The 19,609-nt window shown below is 45.2% G+C and overlaps 1 protein-coding gene across 1 annotated transcript in view; it reads left to right on the top strand.

Moving 5' to 3' along the window:
• The window catches only part of LOC149275905 (histone-lysine N-methyltransferase 2C-like), an 83,764-nt gene that overhangs the window by 31,876 nt on the left and 32,279 nt on the right, over positions 1-19,609 (top strand). The window contains exons 5-14 of the mRNA XM_089504151.1: positions 7,694-7,863; positions 8,148-8,257; positions 11,956-12,118; positions 12,360-12,531; positions 12,860-12,974; positions 13,097-13,269; positions 13,665-13,816; positions 15,090-15,197; positions 15,435-16,144; positions 18,694-18,813. Of these exons, the coding sequence (XP_089360277.1) occupies positions 7,694-7,863; positions 8,148-8,257; positions 11,956-12,118; positions 12,360-12,531; positions 12,860-12,974; positions 13,097-13,269; positions 13,665-13,816; positions 15,090-15,197; positions 15,435-16,144; positions 18,694-18,813 (1,993 nt within the window). The remainder of the gene's footprint in view (positions 1-7,693; positions 7,864-8,147; positions 8,258-11,955; positions 12,119-12,359; positions 12,532-12,859; positions 12,975-13,096; positions 13,270-13,664; positions 13,817-15,089; positions 15,198-15,434; positions 16,145-18,693; positions 18,814-19,609) is intronic.

Below are 19,609 nucleotides of genomic sequence, written 5' to 3'. Positions count from 1 at the left end.
GCCGATTAAGCAGACAACCCGAAATCACACTTATACTTTATATATTGTACGTTAATCCAGTAGAGCCCCCATTGCCATAACATGCCCAAGGGACGAAACAGGGACCTAGAGTTACTTGCACCCCTATGCGAGTGTTCGTCTCGGTGCCTGGCTTCGTGAAGTGCCGCTATTTATTATTTTAGTGTATATATGTATGTATATATATATATATATATATATATATATATATATATATATATATATATATATATATATATATATATATATATATATATATATATATATATATATATAGCGTTGTCATATTCTGCAGCGCTGTACAATAGGTTGTATGGATTTTATAGCCCGCCTGGAGGAACATGCAGTTTGGAAACCTATATCTGAAGTGCAGCCCCCAAAAAAACCCTTGCACCGCGTGACGGAGGAGAAGGGGAACGGAGCGTTAAACACAATCCAACGAGAAGCGGCGCCTGGGGCATTTCGCTCGTTTGAAACGTGCTTTTATTTGTTGACCGGGCTGAGCAGGACTTATTTGATTAATTTTTTAATAGCTTTTAAACTTTGATGTTAAATTAAAAGTAAATCCCTCTTTGCGTCGGGTAGAGTTTGTGTTTGCGGGGGAACTTCTGAGGCTGGCAGAGCGTGCGGGCCAAATGATTTTCGGCGGCTATTTACAGAATACGCCGTGGCATTGGGCCCAGCGCTGCGGGGTACAATATATATATATATTGTATTTACTCTTGAAAGCCAAGAAGTTGGGGGCTGAGAAAACCGTGTTAATATATATAGAGGAGATTCTGATGAACCCCTCAATACATTTGCTTGGGGGGGGGGCAGATTGATCTATGGGCAAAGTTTGGCTATCAAAGTCCATTAAATTCTTATTTTTGGGGCCAGTTAATTGCTTAATCGTTGAGGGAATGAGGAAAGCAAAGTACTTCACACCGGGAAGCTAATGTTCTAGATTTGTCACAAATCGATGTCCACCCCAAGACATTTCTGCCTGTTCTTGTGGCTTCTGTTAAAAGACAAACTCTTCTATCATTCTGCTGCTTACCTTCTTTATGCGGCTTATATGAGGTTTGGAAGCCGGGCGCATCATGCCCATAATATACCCCCGAAGAGTCAATCTTCCCAGTAATATTTACACTTTGTTAAAGGTGCTGTTCCACCTCCTCTTCTGAATTTAAAACAGTCTAAATTTAAATACACCACTAGAAATTTCGGATATTTTTTTCCCAGGGATTTCTTAATGACACGAAGGCCCAGGGGACAAACTTTTTAATTAACCCATCAAAGGAAAGAATAAAATGACAGATCTGCTAAAGTTTACCATGCCAGAGAGAGAGTTCATTTACTCTTCAGCGTACCCGCATATGCCCTGGGATTTTATGAACGTTAATGCTTGGACCCACAATACTAAGTGCAGCCATAACATCTACAAACACACTATACTGAACGTAGCCCGATGGGTTTTTTTGATTGTTTTTTCGGGGTTTAGTGTTCTAGATGGCTTCATTTCTGCGTTATGTCTACCATTCATAAGAATAATGGGCAAGTTAACCGTCAAAAGTATGGCCCTTTCAGACAGGATGGTAGCGCTGCCGGGGACCCTTGAGGGCCACATCAGTCATGCTGGCATGCAGTTTGACGAGTACCCAATCCGCCGGCTCTTTGGCGGCACAGCTCGGTTTCCCCTAAAGCATTTCTTTGTGTTTTTGTGTGTCTCTTGAAGCAACATGTTTGATGCCTTGTATCCGCTACTGTGTGCTAACCGGTCGGTGCATTTTTCTGGAGTTATATGGTGCCTGGGGCGATCCACCTGCTGCTGAACGTCCTGGCTCTTGATCTGCATTGGCAGCCTTCTCTGCTGCCAACGTGTCTGTGTCTCATCCTTCACCTGATCGTCTGGCCCTCCTTCACCTGATCGTCTGGCCCTCCTTCACCTGATCGTCTGGCCCTCCTTCACCTGATCGTCTGGCCCCTGACTGTTGGCCAGCCTTTGAAAATGTGAAGGGGTTAAGGGGGGGTCAGTATTGCCTTAATATGCATGGATTTTTTCCAAAATGGATTAGAATGTTTGAGTCTTTATGTCCATGTTGGGTGGATTGACTGTCCTACGTAATGGCGCGCCGTTAAACCTTACTGAGGCGCCTAGATCCACAGAAGAGCTGCGGTTCTCCAAGATGTTTGGAAAGGGTGGTCACGCCAAATAATGATTAAATTTAGGTTTTTCTTCTGTTTACTTGCTTTCCATTTTGGTAAATGCTAAAAAAAATTAACTGCTAAGATTTCTACTTTTGAAAGAATTCTTACTTTACAGCATTTTTTCCCCCACCTGCCTAAAATATCCTGGCAATACTAAATGTATATGGCTTAGTTTTAGGCTGTAGACACCGATAAATCGGGGGTCATGAACAATGCCCTGTGAACGCTTGTACAGAAGTCCACCGTTATATCCGTAGTTATAATTATTAAAAAAAATAATACATTTAATTAGGTCCTTGCCAAACCTTTTTATTTTGGGGACCTAACCCTGTAAATCAGAATTATCCTTTTAAAACACACAAATTGACAAATAACATTGTTTCCTCTATCCTGGAGGAACCTTGTATCCCCCCGATTCCTACTTCAAGTCCCTTCACGCCGTTATTGTAACAGGTGAAGTCCGGCTTTGTCCTTTCCGCTACTTCTTCTTCTGTTCTTTTTGTCTTCTACCCCTTTCGTGGTGACGTGGCTTGCTGTTGGCGCGGACATGTCGCCAAAGGGTGATGTCACTGAATAGCGGCCATATACATGGGCAGATTCTTGAATTTGGTTGCCCCTGTGATCCCCGGAGAAAAGGCTGGCTTGATGTGTCTTGGCGCGGCTCCGGTGTCCCCGTGTGCTGCTGATGTCATCGCCCCGAGAGATGGTGGCCGCTGGCCAGGACGCAGCACTGAGGCTCCGTTGTGCTGCTCTCCTCTGATTGGCCGGCTGAGCTGGAGAGCTGCCACCGTCAGGATGGTGGGGTGGAAGGAAGCAATAACAGAAGACACGGCTCCCCCCTTGTTTTTTTCCTTGTTTGCTGCCAGACACTGTTCTCTGTCACTGTGGGGGTAAGAAGCCACCAGCAAAACCTTACTAATTCTATAGCAAATGTTATATATTTCCCCCGCACAAGCAGATCTAAGCTTATTTAAATTGTTTTACATATATAATTTAATTTTTTTGTCACATTTTTGTTCCCATCTTCATCTAACCTTAGGGGGGGGTGGGATTTTAGGACCTTGGGATCTCTATAAAACACATTTTTAAAGGATTATGTTATAGTTGGTATAATTATTATTATAACCATCTTCCATCATCGGCAGCCCAGTTGCTTTCATGTGATACCTGCGCTCCTTGCACACATCGGTGATCTGTTTCTGTTTTATATTGCTTCCTATACGTCTGACTGTGAGCAGAGAACGCCACATTTCTAGTTAAGATATTCTACGTAAACGTGCATTCCGGGGAAAACCCGCAGAATTCGGGCATCTTGTAACCTTTTCAGTTGGTCAGGTGGTCTGTAACCCAGCCTCGCGTCACCTGTGCGGAGAATCTCCTTTATATGTAATCCAGCCTTGCAATATGTAATGTGGCCCCTGGTCGCCTGTCACCCAGCAGGGGCTTTTTTAATGTTTTCCATAGTATGGCCCATTTGTCACCTGTCTGTCCGCCGAGTCCGTCACGCAGAATGCACGCTTGTCACTTGCTGGCCTTTTGCGGTCCTTGTCCTTTGTCCATTATTTGCTGCCTTCTAGTCTGTCCGAGTCGTTCAGCGGGGTCGTTCTGGATTCCTTTCCCAGGATTTCTGTTACCTTTTCCCAGGCTGTTTCTGACTTTTTACCCGATTTGAATGGTTTTGTTGAGTCCGGGGAAGGGCGTCCATTTCTGCTGGCTGGGGTCGGCTGCGCAGAAATATGATTGTTAGTTTGCTGGCACTATGGATTATTGATGGTTATTTAAACGACTTTTTCTCTCTTCACGTATTTGGCTTTTGGGGCAGAACCTTCTACATTGCTCTTTAACCATTGAAATGCCAGGGGTAGAGTAAATTGTTGGCTTTTGGTAACCGCTTTCTCTCCAGCGGGGGCACGTCTGTAACTCTTTCTGCATTTTATCTGATTTCTCATCTGTTGTTCGCATTCCTCGTTTCTAATAAACATGCCAACTATCTCACTATTTCCCCGAGCAGTCCTTCATAATATCACGGAATTTATCATGTCGGGGGGGGGGGGGGGGTAGGAGAATTTGTGTACAGTACACCCTTCAAGATGTGCCATTTAAAAAACAGTGGGGAATGAGCGTGTTTTGCCCCGTGTTGAAGCTTATTGCTTCAAAGGGACTTGCGTAGGATAGTAACGCTAATTAAAGAGCCCCCACCCCCCGGATTATGAAAGCTCATAAATTCCATGGTATTAGTGCTGAGTTGGTAATATCCTTCCTCCCGACCACGAGCGCCACGTATGGTGTGTGGTCTAACACGCAGAGGTCAGCACCATCCTGTAAGTTACCCTTTGGGGTAATAATACTCCCCCCCCCCCCGGCACTGTTCCTGTCTGCCGACAGACGAGATAAGTAATCAAACCCCGAAAGAATGCTGATTAAGGACTATTTCAAAAGACTAAACCATGATTATGATACAAATAATAACCCTACTTTTACTTTACCTTTAAACCCAATCAGCCTTATTTTATTTAACACTGAATGTTTTCATCTAAAATTTCTGGCAAACAATTGATTTTATTAATTTACTTTAATAAAAATAAAGTGTTGTCCGGTTGACTGTTCTCCTTCATACTAACACCATCTCTATAATCGTTTTATAATACAGATACGTCTTATTTTCCAGATGCAAAAGTTTAAATATCGTGATTTGTTCGCCTCCTTCTAATAACCTAGACAGCCTCGCCAATTTAATTCATATTAAAGTACTTTGTATGTGCTTGCCTTGGGAAGAAGCTGCAGCAGAACATATCCTCGGCGGTCTGGTGTTTTGTGCCATTGATCAGTGTCAGTAGTTTTTGTGCATGCAAGAGGAGAAGCTGCAGCGGAAAGTTTCGTCTGTGGCCTGACCTATTGTGCCATTGATCGTTGTGTCGGCAGTTTTCCTGCGCCCCCCCCCCCCCCCAACCATCACTGAAACACAGGAGCGGTCGGTCGGCACTCGTTAAATCGCTCGCATCTCCTATTACCAAGTTCTTAAACATATTAGAATGCGAGCCTTTGGTTATTGGGCCAAAGCATATCTAAGGTTATTGGTGTTTTAATGCATTTTAGAGAAAAAGTTTGGTAATAGAGCAGAGCTTTTGTTTTAGAACTTTTTTTCTGATTTCTGTCTGTGCGCCTGTGCACCCATAAACAGTCATGACGTCTTGCAAGAAGCTTGCTGGCTTTGGGTTTATTCACTAAACCGAGCGTTCCCCAGTGAGTTTAATGTCTCAGCTCCCTGCCCTGTATAAAGCATAGTTACTATGGTGAGATTTCATGGAACTCGCCTCATTGATTGAACTATGCATCATACGGGGCCAGATCTGTCCTTGTGTGAGAAGCTTTTACTGCGGGTTGTCTCTTCGTAATGGATTCGGTGAGCCGAAACGTTCATCGGTGTGAATATGCCCCTCTGCTCGCCATTCCTGTGAAATGTGACCCTTATGCAGCCAGTATTATGCGTTCCAATGTGTTACAGTGGCGTCGCTACAGGGGGGCAAGGGGGGGCAATTGCCCCAGCTAGGATATTCCTTGCCCCCCCCCCGCCGAATTTGGAGCCACCCAGGACAGTCCCCTTGACTGCTAATGACGGCATGGTGCCGTCGCTAGCAGTCCCAGTCAGGTGCTAACGACGGCACCATGCCGTCACTAGCACTATCTTACCTTGATGGAGGTCTGTGGACCTCCATCACCACCTACCCCGGCGATCTGCCCCTCACACTGAAGGGCATCACCGGGGCCACCCGATCTGCCCGGTGACGTCTCGCGCAATGACGTCACCACGTAACTTTATTAATAACTGACAATTGTCAGTTAAAGCGGTATGTGGGCATGCTGCTTAGATGCCTGTATCTCAGGCATCTAAGCAGCTACAGACCCCTAACATATACCATTGGAAAGGTAATTATCTCACCTGTCCAAAGAATTTTAAAAAATTACGTTAAAAAAAAAGTAAAAAAAAAATGATTTAAACATAAATTAGTTCAACTTTAAAAAAAAAAAAAAAAAAAAAAAAAGTAAGTAAGTATTCTAGCTAAATTATCACTGTGGTAGCCAATGGTACCACAGCGATCATATAGCTATAAAAAGTCACATTCCCTTTTTAAAAATGGGCGATACTAATTTTTAATCCCATGATCCCTTTGATCATGGGGTTAAATTTAGCCAACGGTAGAGGGAGGCAATTTTTGAAATCCTGATGAACTGCAAATATTATTAAAATCAGCCATTTAGCCTGTGCGGTACGTGAGTAACCATCTCATCCCTGGAGCGCCTTGCGTTTTTATTGCAAAACTTATTTTTGCTGTAAAAGTGATTTTTTTCTTCCTTTACCATCATTTCTTTGGGATTGTAAGGGGAAAGTATGGTGTGTGCTACTGCGAGTGAATGGAGATATGAAAGGCGTGTGAATGATCAGTAATTAGGGTTGAAGCCTTGACGTGGTATTACTACTCATGGGCAGACAGCACAGCCACTCAGAGCCTGTCCCCGAGCCTGAGAGATCACTCCCACGGAGTGATCCTGTAGGCTGAAACCGCGATTGCAGGAAAACCTGCAATAGCGTTTTCAGCTGCCACAGGCAGCTTCAGGAAAGGGGGTTCAGTGTTGATTGGGTCCCCACACAAGTGTTCGGACCTGACCCAACACCCCCCTGCTGCCTGATCGCTCCATGAGAGCGACAGGGCAGCGTTAACCCCTTCAATGTCGCGGCATTTTAGGGGTTAATTCCCGTTTTGTACGGGGCTCTGCTGCTGGTGGTCTGCCTGGAAGCCCAGGCAGACCAGCAACATCAAAAACGAGCCCCCCCACAAGCCCTTTGATGACTCCTGTAGGCATGGAAGCCCACAGCAGTCATCAGAGACTCCCCCCTGCAATGGCTGCTCTATAGACCAGCAATTGCGTCCCAGCTGCCAGAGGCAGCTTCAGGGACAGGGGGAGAGGGTTCTTTGGTCTCCACATGAGTGTGGAGAGCAGCCCCAACACCCCCCGGCTGCCTGATCGCTCCATGAGAGCGACAGTGCAGCGTTAACCCCTTCAATGCCACATTTGTGTATAACACATTCGTGGCATTGCAGGGGTTAACGTTTGTCCCCACAAGCTTGTCAATGCTGTGCTCCAATGGAACATCAGCATTGAAAGCGTTAAAAAAAAAAAAAAAAAAAATATATATATATATAAAAAAAAAAACAATAAAAAAAAAAAAAATACAGCACTGAGCTGAAAAGTCCAGGGTGCTTCCAGGTCAAACGCTGTGAGTTTAGTAAGTGGGCTGACGATGATCAGATCACTCCTAACCAACTGTTAGTTTAAAAAAATCCTGACTCCTAACTTTTTTACCCGGCGCCGAGATTCACAAATTTGTCAAGCCCTGTATATATATTATATATAAATATAGTATTGTGAAGCCGAAACTACCGGGGCAAACGTTTCCTCGCTCTGATTGAAGTCAGCGATTCAGTTGTGTGATTTTTGTCTTTCCCAGAGCAAAATCTCCATCGCACGATGTCACGTCTACGACCGTAAGCACCCAAACCGCATCTGACGAACCGACGGGCAAATCCTGGGATGAGCTGTGTCAGGTTGGCCTGCCAGATGACGTCGGTGTCCAAGCCTTATTTGAGTCGACAGGTAAAAGTAGCCGTGGCCGGCGTTCTAGGTGTTTTAAGTGCCTTTCGCGTGAGCCCAACCCCCGCCTGCTTTCTTGTGACCTGCCGTGTTTCTTTTAGAAAGGCATGAAGTCTTCCTTTTGGTGCCCAGCAAACGGCAGAAGAAAGTTTAACTGAGGCTGTGGGGCATTGGCACCCACCCCTCACCAATGGCACATTAAAGATGTCTCCCCTGATTTCTTTGTTTTTTCTGATACTTTGTGCTCGTCCAATATAATAACCCAACCTCCTGGTCTCTTCATCTAGGTCACTGCTGGGCTCATCACCGCTGTGCGGAATGGTCACCAGGCGTTTATCCGACCGAAGATCGGGGACTGGTCAACGTGGACAGAGCAGTCGTCTCAGGGAGCACAGAAGTGAGTCGCCGTCCAGTACACACTTTAAAAAAAAAAAAAGAAAACTGTGTGGACAGTTCCCTTTTTTTTTTTTTTTTTTTTTTCTTCTTCCTCTTTCCTCCCTTTTGCACTCTTTTCAGATAGTTTAACCCCTTTCATACAACCTACAGATTCCCACGTGTAGACGAAGGCTTGTGTGTTCTGGCTTTTCGCGTTGTAAAGGGTTAAACATGTAATTGTGGCTCTGCTTCCCAGCGCTTGGTTTGCCGAGACACATACTCTGCAATGTATCCAGGCAGGGAAGCAGACAAGCGTTTGCCGGCTCGGCGTTTCGCGGGCGATGGCGCTTCCTGCCGCTCGCACCTTCCCCGTTCTTTTGTGTGGTTTTTCGCTTACGGTTCTCACTCTGAACATTTCTCGAGCGGTGTTGCTCCACTCGCCACCTTTTCCGTTGAAGTGTTACAGGTGGAGGCTCACGTGTATCCAGCAGCGGCAGTTAACGGTAGAAGCTGCAGCACAGAGTCACTTCTTAGCAGGTCTATTCAGCGGGGAGCCCAAACAAAAACTAAAACAAAAAAAATATTTATATTATCGTCCATTTTCTACAGAATGCTGTATATTCTTATGTTGTCCAAATCTTTCAACTTTCAGGAAGCCAAAAAAACACAGGGAGTAGTAAAAACATACCCGAGGTAGAAGCTGCAGCCTCCACTGTGGCCCAATGATTCATTGAAACGTGCTCATTGAAATTTGGTGGAGTTGCTATCCATGCACAGGGGGGTCTGGAGCTCGCTGGGCCGCTTTATAGATATAATTTTAGTGATCTATAGCGTGCGTACTCCATGGCTGGCCCGATATCTGATGTAGTTGGGTGATCTCACAGCTTATTGGCTTGTGTTTGTCTCTTTAATGTACGCCGTCCTCAGGGATAATGACACGACCCATATTAAAGCGAAGGGACCTGTCAGCTGACAATAGGCTCGTTCTTTGAGATGAGAAGAGTTTTAGTATGGTGCCCGGGTTTGTTAGCAGGGTTACGCGGCTTAGCCTGATAGCTTTAAAGGTCAGAGAAGGCATCGTGCTCAGCCATGTGCGAGACGTAAAGGTTAAAGCGCGGGAGAGCCAGGTAACGCTCGGAGCCAGACACCCAGTCCCTTCCCCGCATCAGCCCATTAAATACACTCCGATTGGCAGGTAACGCGGCTAGTCTGCTGTGAAATGTCAGCCAAACCCAGGCACCGGGGTAATAAAACACTCCACATCCTCTACGTTTAACTTTTGATTGGCAAGCAGGCAGTTAATCTCGTCGGCGTCCCCGATACGCATGATTATAGCATATGGTGTTTTCCCTGCTGACGGTACATTTACAGTATCTGCGATAAGCTGCATGCAAACAGGTATATAGATAAATACATAGAGGGTTAGTGAGGTTAGGGGTGGGCTGGGGGCGTGGCTACAAGGTGGGCTCGAGGTGTTTTTTATGTGTGGGTAGGAATCTGGGTAGAGGTGTGCCTGTGGGTGTGGTTAGAGGCGGGGCCAGAGCAGCACGACTTTGGCAGCCACCTTGCAACCTGTTGAAGCAGAATTTGCTTTAAGCTGCAAAACTACGGACCTCGATGAATTCTAAATTAAAATGTAATCCCCGCGGCTTGCACTGCCCAAAAATCGGGACTGTCCTGTGAAAAACAAGACAGCTGGGAAGTGTGAATGTTGCATAGAGATATTATAGTCCAAGCTTTTACAGCAGTTACATTGTTGGGGGGTGCTGAGGGGGTTAACGCCTCTATAACTACAGCCATTACACGAATCAGGGTAGTGTCCCTTTAATTTGTCTTTTTTGTTTACAGGGTTAAAGAGCCACCTTTGGTTAGAGCAGACAGTAATGTTGTAACTTTTCCGGCCCCTGACCGAAACGTTCAAATTGTTTAGTACTTTTTTTATAAATGCAAGCTGCACCGCTCCCCGGTTTTTGACCCGATTCCCAGGTGTCTGCGGGAAAAGCTTTATTAGTTTACCGTGCGGAGCGAGTTTATGCAGAATTAAAAAGCAGATGGCAAGGAATTATTATGTCTCCTCCTAATACCGCGTGAGCACATTATGCATAATTGTAAAAATGTCATCACACTTTGTAAACATGAAGGCCGGGTGAGTTTGCGGAGCCGCACATCTGTTCGGGGACTTTGTTAAATGGCTAGAAAAATCCGAGCCGATTAATCTACGGGACCCAATTATCTAAACGGTTATGGCTCCTCGCAGGTACCGAACTCGCAGGTCGTTAAACACTCTGACGTTGTGTTGGCAGCTTTGGCCGAGCAGAAAGTCGAGTTTTTTGAGCTTTAGACTCAAGGGTTTTGCCTTTCCTGGCTTTATATTCTGTGCAGCGGTGAATCGGTCCCTGTGCCGGGGAACCTCGGCTCCGGAAATCTTACCACCGGCTCCTCGCCGCTTGTGGAGCACGCATTCTCCACTAACCCTTCCACTTACTCTGCTGTGTTTTCTTTGCTTGGTGACTATCGCTTTTTTTTTTTTTGGTGTGTTTTCGAGTGGTTGTTTTTGCTGGTATTGATAAAGTTTTCTGGTGTTGAACAGTTGATGCACAGGTTTGCGTTACGGTGTAATGCAGTTTATCGAACTGTCCGTAATGTGCGCCATGCTTTAGAAATGTGCAAAACGAATGAGTCTGGGCACCGGCTGCAGTTATACGATGAGATGGGGAGATATCCTGTGGGTTATTACTGGTAATAACTGGTTTATTACTGGATATTTGCTCCATGGAAAGTATGTAGATGCACGCACTGAAAAACCCTGTATATGGACAAAAGTATTGGGACACCTGACCATTACACTAACAGGGGCTTTGATGACATCACATTCTAAATACACAGACATTAATATGAAGTCGCCCCGCCCCCCCCCCCCCCCCCCCCGTTTGCAGCTATAACGGCTTCCACTCTTCTGGGAAGGATTTACACAAGATTTTGGGGAGTTTCTGTGGGAATTGTTGCCCGTTCATCCAGTAGAGCGTTTGTGAGGCCAGACACTGATGTTGGTCGAGACGCCCGGCTCGCAATCTCCGTTCCAGTTCATCCCAAAGGCGTTGGATGGGGTTGAGGTCGGGGCTCTGTGCGGCCAGTCGAGTTCTTCCACCCCAAACTCATCCAGCCGTGTCTTTATGGACCTTGCTTTGTGCGCTGGGGCAGCCATGCAGGAATAGAAAAAGCTCTTCCCCAAACTGTTCCCACAAAGTTGGAAGCAGAAAATTGTCTAAAATGTCTCGATGTGCTGAAGAATTAATATTTCCCTTCACTGTAAGCAAGGGGCCCAAATCCTGATTTCAATAATTAAGGTGTGTCCCAATACTTTTGTCCATATAGTGTGTCCCAATACTTTTGTCCATATAGTGTGTGTCCCAATACTTTTGTCCATATAGTGTGTGTCCCAATACTTTTGTCCATATAGTGTGTGTCCCAATACTTTTGTCCATATAGTGTGTGTCCCAATACTTTTGTTCATATAGTGTATATATATATATATATATTTATATAAATGATTGTAGGCATTGCTTGATGTATCGCTTCGCGTTAGTCAGCCGGTAACCCTTTCATCTGCAGAATCTCTCGGCGCTTTATAAATCAAGTATAATAATCATAATGCATCCACAATTCAGTAAAATATCCTGCCGTCAAACATGTAGATTTAGTGTTTGATTTGTTTTATAGCGATGTGCACACTGTAAGCACCTTGGAGCTACTATCAAATGCTGTGAAGAGAGCTGTCCGCACACGTACCATTACCCTTGTGCTGCCGGTGCCGGCGCCTTTCAGGATCTCGCGTGTTTTTCCCTTCTCTGCCCGGAGCACATCGACCAGGCTCCTGAGAGATGTGAGTATCTGAACCCCCAAAAATAGGCAAAGCTCGTTCTTTAAAAATGGGGACCGGGTTAGAAGGATATATCTCTGCCGCACACCCCGTGCAGGGCTCGTCGGTCCCCCGGCTGCGTGTCATTCCTACGAGCGAAACATGTCAACAGACAGAGTCCATCCCAGGGGAAATGGCTACTGTGAATTAGACTCGTAACGCGTGGGACTTTATCTTTGCTGCTTTATGCTCTTTTAACCCTCAGTTAAAGATGATGCCAACTGTGCGCTCTGTGACGGCTCCGGCGACCTGTCCGACCAGCTCTACTGTACCACCTGCGGCCAGCATTACCACGGCATGTGTCTGGACATCGCCGTCACTCCTTTGAAACAAGCCGGGTGGCAGTGCCCGGACTGCAAAATCTGCCAAAACTGCAAGTAAGTGAAACGTTCATTCCCGATACCCTATATAACCTCCGCCCTGGTAACGCTCGCAGACGTTTCCGGCCCCCCTGTGTCACTGCCGAAGTTTGGTGGGGCCAAATACGGAGCAAAGTTTTAAGATTATTCTTATAAGAAACATAAAGGGATACTGATTGCGGGTTCCTTTGGTGGTTACATTGTTCCTAGTTATTTCTTGCATTTACTGTTTGGCTTTTTGTGCATCATGTATTCTCTGTGAAATGCCCCAAGAGTGTTGTGGTGTCCCTATTTTGAGGGATTTGACCTTTAATTATGTAGTTAATGTCAATCTTTATCTTTTCAGACACTCTGGAGATGACAATAAGATGCTTGTGTGCGACACTTGTGATAAAGGCTACCATACTTTCTGCTTGCGGCCTGTCATGGACTCCGTACCAACAAATGGCTGGAAATGTAAGGTACGTGTCGTTCACTTTTAACTCAAATAAAAATAAATGTGAGGCGACGTAGTTTACCCGGTAAGTCCTTGCTTTGCCGTGAAAGCGTCCTTTAACGTCCAGCCGCTGCCGTTTCTCTGCAGAACTGTCGGATCTGCGCCGAGTGCGGGACGCGGACCAGCAATCTGTGGCATCTCAACTGTTTAATCTGTGATGGCTGCTTCCAGCCGCAGGACGGCGCTCTGTGCCCGCTCTGCGAGAAGAGCTGCCAGCCGGACGCTCACAAACACGCGCTGCACTGTCACGCGTGCAAAAGGTAACGTTAATCGGCAAGATCTGTGCTGCTCGAGGTATTCGGTCGTGTGAGGATGGCCGTCCCGTCAGTATCCCGCTTCCAAAAAGTTATCTTTCTCTTTAACTGATGAGATGGCGATGCAGAGATATTACCTGCTCTTTAGTATTGGGTACCCCGTTGAACCGGTCTGGCTTTATATCCATATCTCTATATCTAATACCTGTATACTTTGGTATTTCTTAGCATTAGCTTTTCCCGAGCCCACCTCCTGCAACATTAGTAAAGGGGGTCTTTATAAAAGTCACAGAGCCAATGGAATCTCTTTTTAGCGGCTTTAACCCATCCAGCTATAGACGTTCTTTAATAACAGGGTGTTTGATCGGTATAGCCCGTGGTAACGGTATTCCCTCACTTAGGTGGATTCATCTAGACTGTGAAAAATGTGCAGAAGTGGATGTAGAAGACCATTTAAAAGAAGACTACGTGTGTTCCTTGTGCAAGCAGCTGGAAGTCGAGGAGGTGACGGGCGAGGACTGTATTGTAATGGAGATCGCTGAGTCGGGCGCTAGTAAGTATATCGAACCGTGTCAAGCGGTGCCAGATAAAGACATGCTCCTTCTCCCACAAAAAACGTCCCTGACGCGCTTGTCTACTATGTACTTATTATAGTAGGTGTATTGCCAAAGTGTTAATGTGTGTGTAAAATTAGTACAATTTAAGAGTAAGAGTTGAACTAAAGCATGTAATTGAATATAAAGACAGCATTTTTGCGAGTATAAATATATAAATTCACCAGCGTTTAAATGTTTTGGGGTTTCATGGAAAACAAGGACATTTTAACATAATTGCAAAAAGGGTTCTCAATCAATTAGCCTTTTAACCTTAAACTTGGATCAGCGAACACAACGTGCCATTGGAACACAGGAGTGATGGGAGTGATAAAGGGCCATTGGAACACAGGAGTGATGGGAGTGATAAAGGGCCATTGGAACACAGGAGTGATGGGAGTGATAAAGGGCCATTGGAACACAGGAGTGATGGGGGTTATAAAGGGCCATTGGAACGCAGGAGTGATGGGAGTGATAAAGGGCCATTGGAACGCAGGAGTGATGGGGGTGATAAAGGGCCATTGGAACACAGGAGTGATGGGGGTTATAAAGGGCCATTGGGAACACAGGAGTGATGGGGGTGATAAAGGGCCATTGGAACACAGGAGTGATGGGAGTGATAAAGAGCCATTGGAACACAGGAGTGATGGGGGTTATAAAGGGCCATTGGGAACACAGGAGTGATGGGAGTGATGAAAGGCCTCTGTACGCCTATGAAGAGATTCCATTAAAAGTCAGCTGTTTTCAGCTACAATAGTCATTTACAACATTAACCCTGCCTGTGCTGGGTTTCTGATCCATTTCATGTTTTTAATGAGAAAAACTTAATTTTCCTTCAAAAACAAGGGCATTTTTAAAGTGACCCCAAACTTTTGAATGGTTGTGCGTGTATATATGTAAGAGATGGATAATAGCTAGTTTATTTAACATTATTGTTTCATATAGCGACATCATATTCCTCAGCGCTGTACAATGGATAAACAGGGCATAACAAGTAAATAACATTTCATTTATAAAAACAAGCGGAAAGGAGGGTCTTCCTCAGCGATCTTATACAACCAACTAGTTCTTAATCCACACCAATTGTTGTCAGTAATAATTTATGAAGGTTTTCAAAAGTGTCAGTTTGCAGATGTGGCTTAGTATTCGTTCCACTGTGGAAATTTGTCCGCACAAGGTATAAATTGGGGGTTTCAGAACTTTTTTTTTTTTAAATGTATTTATTTTTTACAGTTTGCACAGGAGAGATGGAAGTGGAAACGGGTGAAAAAAATGCATTTCAAGACGAAGCACTTAACCAGGATATCGCCAGAGACTCTGCGGCCGTTTGTGTCAATGAAGGTAACTTTTTTTTTTTCTTTTTTTTTCTTCTTCTTAGCTAATCTTAACTATCTGCAATATTCAAAATTCTTTACCCATGGATTTGAAAGATACTTCGGACCACCGTTATATTTAAAGCATTTTGTTATGTTTTGAATCTAGGGTTATAATTTTGTTTCTAAAGGTTTATATACATTTATGTTCCATCTCCGTCTGTACGTTCATGTTTTCTTAATACGCTTCCTTTTATTGTTGTAGCGACACCGGAGCAGTTGGAAGAACGGAGCTTGCAAAGCGATGACACAGAAGAAATGGACGTTTCACCATCTGAGGTTGCGCCCAGTGTCCCTGCGGAGGACCTCGGGGACCCTGGGTGTGAGACACGCACGTCACGACCGCTTGGTCTTACCCCAGGAGTAAATGAGATCCTGCAGGTTGGAACAGAGTCCCCCACCGAGAATAAAAATGAACCGCAACGTTCTTCTCCGGTCTTAGAGGCTTCACTTAACTCGCCCGAGCCTCCCACGTCTCAGAACAAGAATGAAGCTTGTTCTAATGGTGATGAGCACTTTGATTTAGGCGGGGGTCACGAACGCATTTCAGCAAAAAAGGAAGAGCCTCTGATTTCCAAGGGAGCGGACCTCCTGGAGACAGAAGCCACCCCTACTAGCGAAACCTTTACCGAAGCCAGCTCGCCGTCGGGGGACAAAACCTTAAAGTCGCCTGCGGATCTGGATTCTCCCGTTCCATCTGTTGATACCAGTAAGACCAGCGTGTCGTCCTCACCAGCAGTCTCCATAGACTTTCATTCTTCTGCCGACGGGTTTCAGAGTCATACGCCGCTCCATAGTTATAGCGCAGGGAATGCCTTGTCAACGACGTTTATATCCGTGACTCCAAAAATCGGCATGGGTAAGCCAGCTATCACCAAAAGGAAGTTTTCTCCCGGCAGACCAAGATCTCGACAGGTAACTTGTATTTCTCTGTTTGACTGCAGCACCCATGGGAAATACTTTTTTGTATGGTTTGTAGATGTGCGTAGAACTTTACACATGTTTTAAAGGGACACGCGGCAAATACAGGTATATGGCACATTCATGTTTAACCTTTCCCAGCCTGTTTTTATTTCCATGTGAAGACACCTGGTCTGTTTCCAATGCATTTAATTGCACAGGAGTTTGTGTTTGTAAAATACTTATTATGGAAAGGTGACATCATCAAGACATGGAAATTGATACAGAATCTTTTGATTCTCCCGATTTTGATACATTTACTCTCACTCATCGGGGGCTATGTATTTGCACCCTGGATACTAATTAGGTTTGATGGGTGGAAGGGGGGGGGCGTGTAAAACCCAGAATTTCAGCTTGTGGACATATTCCCCAAAAACATAGTTTTTATATAGAGGAGCGATGCAAAGGCGTTATCCGTGTTTTTCAACAACTTAAAAAAAAATCTTCACCCTAGAACCATATTAATAAAGCGAGTAGATAGCCCGGTGGCTAGACTGCCACAGCCCTCCATTGCCTCCCCCCCGACAGCTGTAGCCTGCCCTTTCCTCTCCATTTTGCTTTTTTTCTTACAATCAGCTCTATAACCATCACCGCGATTGGCTGTTTCAGTGCTTGGCGCGACCCGCGTGCTTTAATATTTCACGCCTGCATGAGGTTTGAGAGTCAGTGTTTGGCGACGGTAACCTGCGCCGTTTAGTTGCAGCCCCCTAAAGAGCCATCGCTGTGCCGTGCCATCCTGCGTGTGCCCGTCTTGCTTAACAACCGATTCAAAGAATGCTTGGACTGTCATTTGTGTTTGTTTTTTATTGCTTTAAGTGTATAAAAGTGTATATGTGTTCAGTCGTTTATTTATGTTTTGAAATAGTAAATTTAGTGCAGATCTTTGTAATATATATTACTTTGTCTTTAGATCTATAAACACCCTTTCCATGCACGAACACACTATCGTTCAAAAGTTTGGGGTCACTAATAAAAATGTCCTTGTTTTTGAAAGAAAATCAAGTTTTGTCCATTAAAATAACATGAAATGGATCGGAAATATCAGCACAGGCGGGGTTAATGTCGTAAATGACTACTGTAGTTGGAAACGGCTGATTTTTTATGGAATCTCTTCATAGGCGTACAGAGGCCTTTATCACTCCCATCACTCCTGTGTTCCAATGGCCCTTTATCACTCCCATCACTCCTGTGTTCCAATGGCCCTATATCACTCCCATCACTCCTGTGTTCCAATGGCCCTTTATCACTCCCATCACTCCTGTGTTCCAACGGCCCTTTATCACTCCCATCACTCCTGTGCTCCAATGGCCCTTTATCACTCCCATCACTCCTGTGCTCCAATGGCCCTTTATCACTCCCATCACTCCTGTGTTCCAATGGCACGTTGAGTTCGCTGATCCAAGTTTAAGTTTAAAAGGCTAATTGATTGTTTTCCCATAAAAAAGTGGCCCCAAACTTTTGAACAATTTATGTAAATCTCGGAATGACTTCCTGGAGCATGTATAAATGAATTTTCCTCCAACAGCCTGAATATATGTAGATTTTATGTATATTTTATACACGGGTAGGGCGCAGGAATCCAGTCCTCGTGGGGTGCAGACAGGTCATGAATTCTGCGTATCTCTGCCTGTAAACGAGTAGTTTGATGAATGTTTCATTCAGAGGTTTGGGCTCAAGCCTGGATAGCCAGAAACCGTGCCTGTTTGCCCCCCTTGAGCACTGGACTTGTATAATGTATGGATTAAAGCGCTTCCTTGTGTGCAGTTGCAATGTTGTGACAGATCCGAAACATATCGGCAAGACGAGGATTTCATAAGCAAATGTTAGAATGAAACAAAGGTATCGCCTGAAGAGGAACTATCGCCGTTCCCAAATCCTGCCGTTCTTTGCGTCTGTGTAATAATTTACCCACCTTATGCTTATTCCTCCTCGTCACGTTATCTCTCCTCTATTAAGTCTCTGATTATTAGTGATTGGCCCGTGCAGCCTTTTGTAATTCGTGTCAGAAGGAGAGAACGTCGCGACCGGAAATTAATACTGGCCCTGCCACAGGCTGCCCCTGGTGTCCATTCTTAAATCTCTCCAAAAAATAATTACACAGATTGGTAAAAAAAACAGACGTTCGGATGAAAAGTATTACAATATTGCAGCTGCATACGCGGTGCCGGCGGCTTTGGGTCCCTTTTCGAAAGCTAGTGACTCTTTGTGGTCGATGAGGAAGAGGAGACGTGTAAGAGAGGATTAGCCACACTCATTGAGTAGTCGGGGTTACTTTTTCCGTAGCCACCTTCTTTATATACCGCTCTGTAGAATCTCACAAAGCATGCAAACAGTCCCGAGGCTTGTGCCGATGAGTCCCGAGTGTCGCTGTGTCTGCGTCTGCTTGGCTTTTCTAACCCTTTGTGTTGCTGTGCTGGCCTTTTGTTGTGTTTTTTTTTTTGTTGCTTTTTTTCCATTTCCGTTGCTGAGTTTATACATATATTTTCTCACCCGCCATGTCTTAGGGGGCTTGGAGTACCAATAATACAGTGAGCCCACCTTCCTGGTCCGCAGATGGCTCAGAAGGTTGGGACATTTATAAAAGCAGACAGCTTCTCGGCAACCCATTGTGGAGCATCAAAGTGGTAAATAAGTCGCCTTTCTACTTACGTGTCCTTTCCCCGTCACGCGTGGGTTGAGTGAAGGGAGCGAGGGTTGAGTTATAGTGCGGGAAGTATCATGGCAGACATGAGACAGGGAGACCTCAGTATGTCTTTGTAGATGAACCTGTAGCTTCTAGGGATCCATAGGCGGTGTCATGGCCGACGGCTACTGCTGTATCAGCTGCCATTAGGGCCCTTAGTCCACACAGAGGGACAGGGAGCTGCCATTAGGGCCCTTAGCCCAGACAGAGGGACAGGGAGCTGCCATTAGGGCCCTTAGCCCAGACAGAGGGACAGGGAGCTGCCGTTGGGGCCCTTAGCCCGGACAGAGGGACAGGGAGCTGCCGTTGGGGCCCTTGGCACGGAGGGGGCAATATACGCTGCTGCTGGACTCTGATTAACCTCTTACGAACAATGGGTTGTCCTTAAACCCATTAATGACAATGCATTGTGAGCCCGTACATGTACAGGCTTTGTCCTGAAGGGGTTAAATGGAGAGGTTGAGCCGCCGCTGTCTCTTTCCTCTCATGGTTCATTGCACCCCGTGTAGCTCCCATGTTCAAACGGGCTTCACCAGTATCCTAGCAACAGCACCTGATTACCTCTGAAATCCTGATATAATGTGACATTTCATAGATTTACATTATTACATGTGGGGTATCAGGTCAAAACCTTAATAATAAAAAAATACATGATTTTATACACTTAAAAGAGCATTGTCTTCACTATGGGATTTTGCATCATGATGGTAATAATTGAGTAATTCTGTTTTATTGTA

The sequence above is a fragment of the Sceloporus occidentalis genome, unplaced genomic scaffold, assembly GCF_023333645.1.
Source record: "Sceloporus occidentalis isolate IW3139 unplaced genomic scaffold, rSceOcc1.0.p SCAF_258, whole genome shotgun sequence".
NCBI classification, from domain to species: Eukaryota; Metazoa; Chordata; class Lepidosauria; order Squamata; family Phrynosomatidae; genus Sceloporus; species Sceloporus occidentalis.
This window is presented reverse-complemented; position numbering and strand designations above follow the sequence as displayed.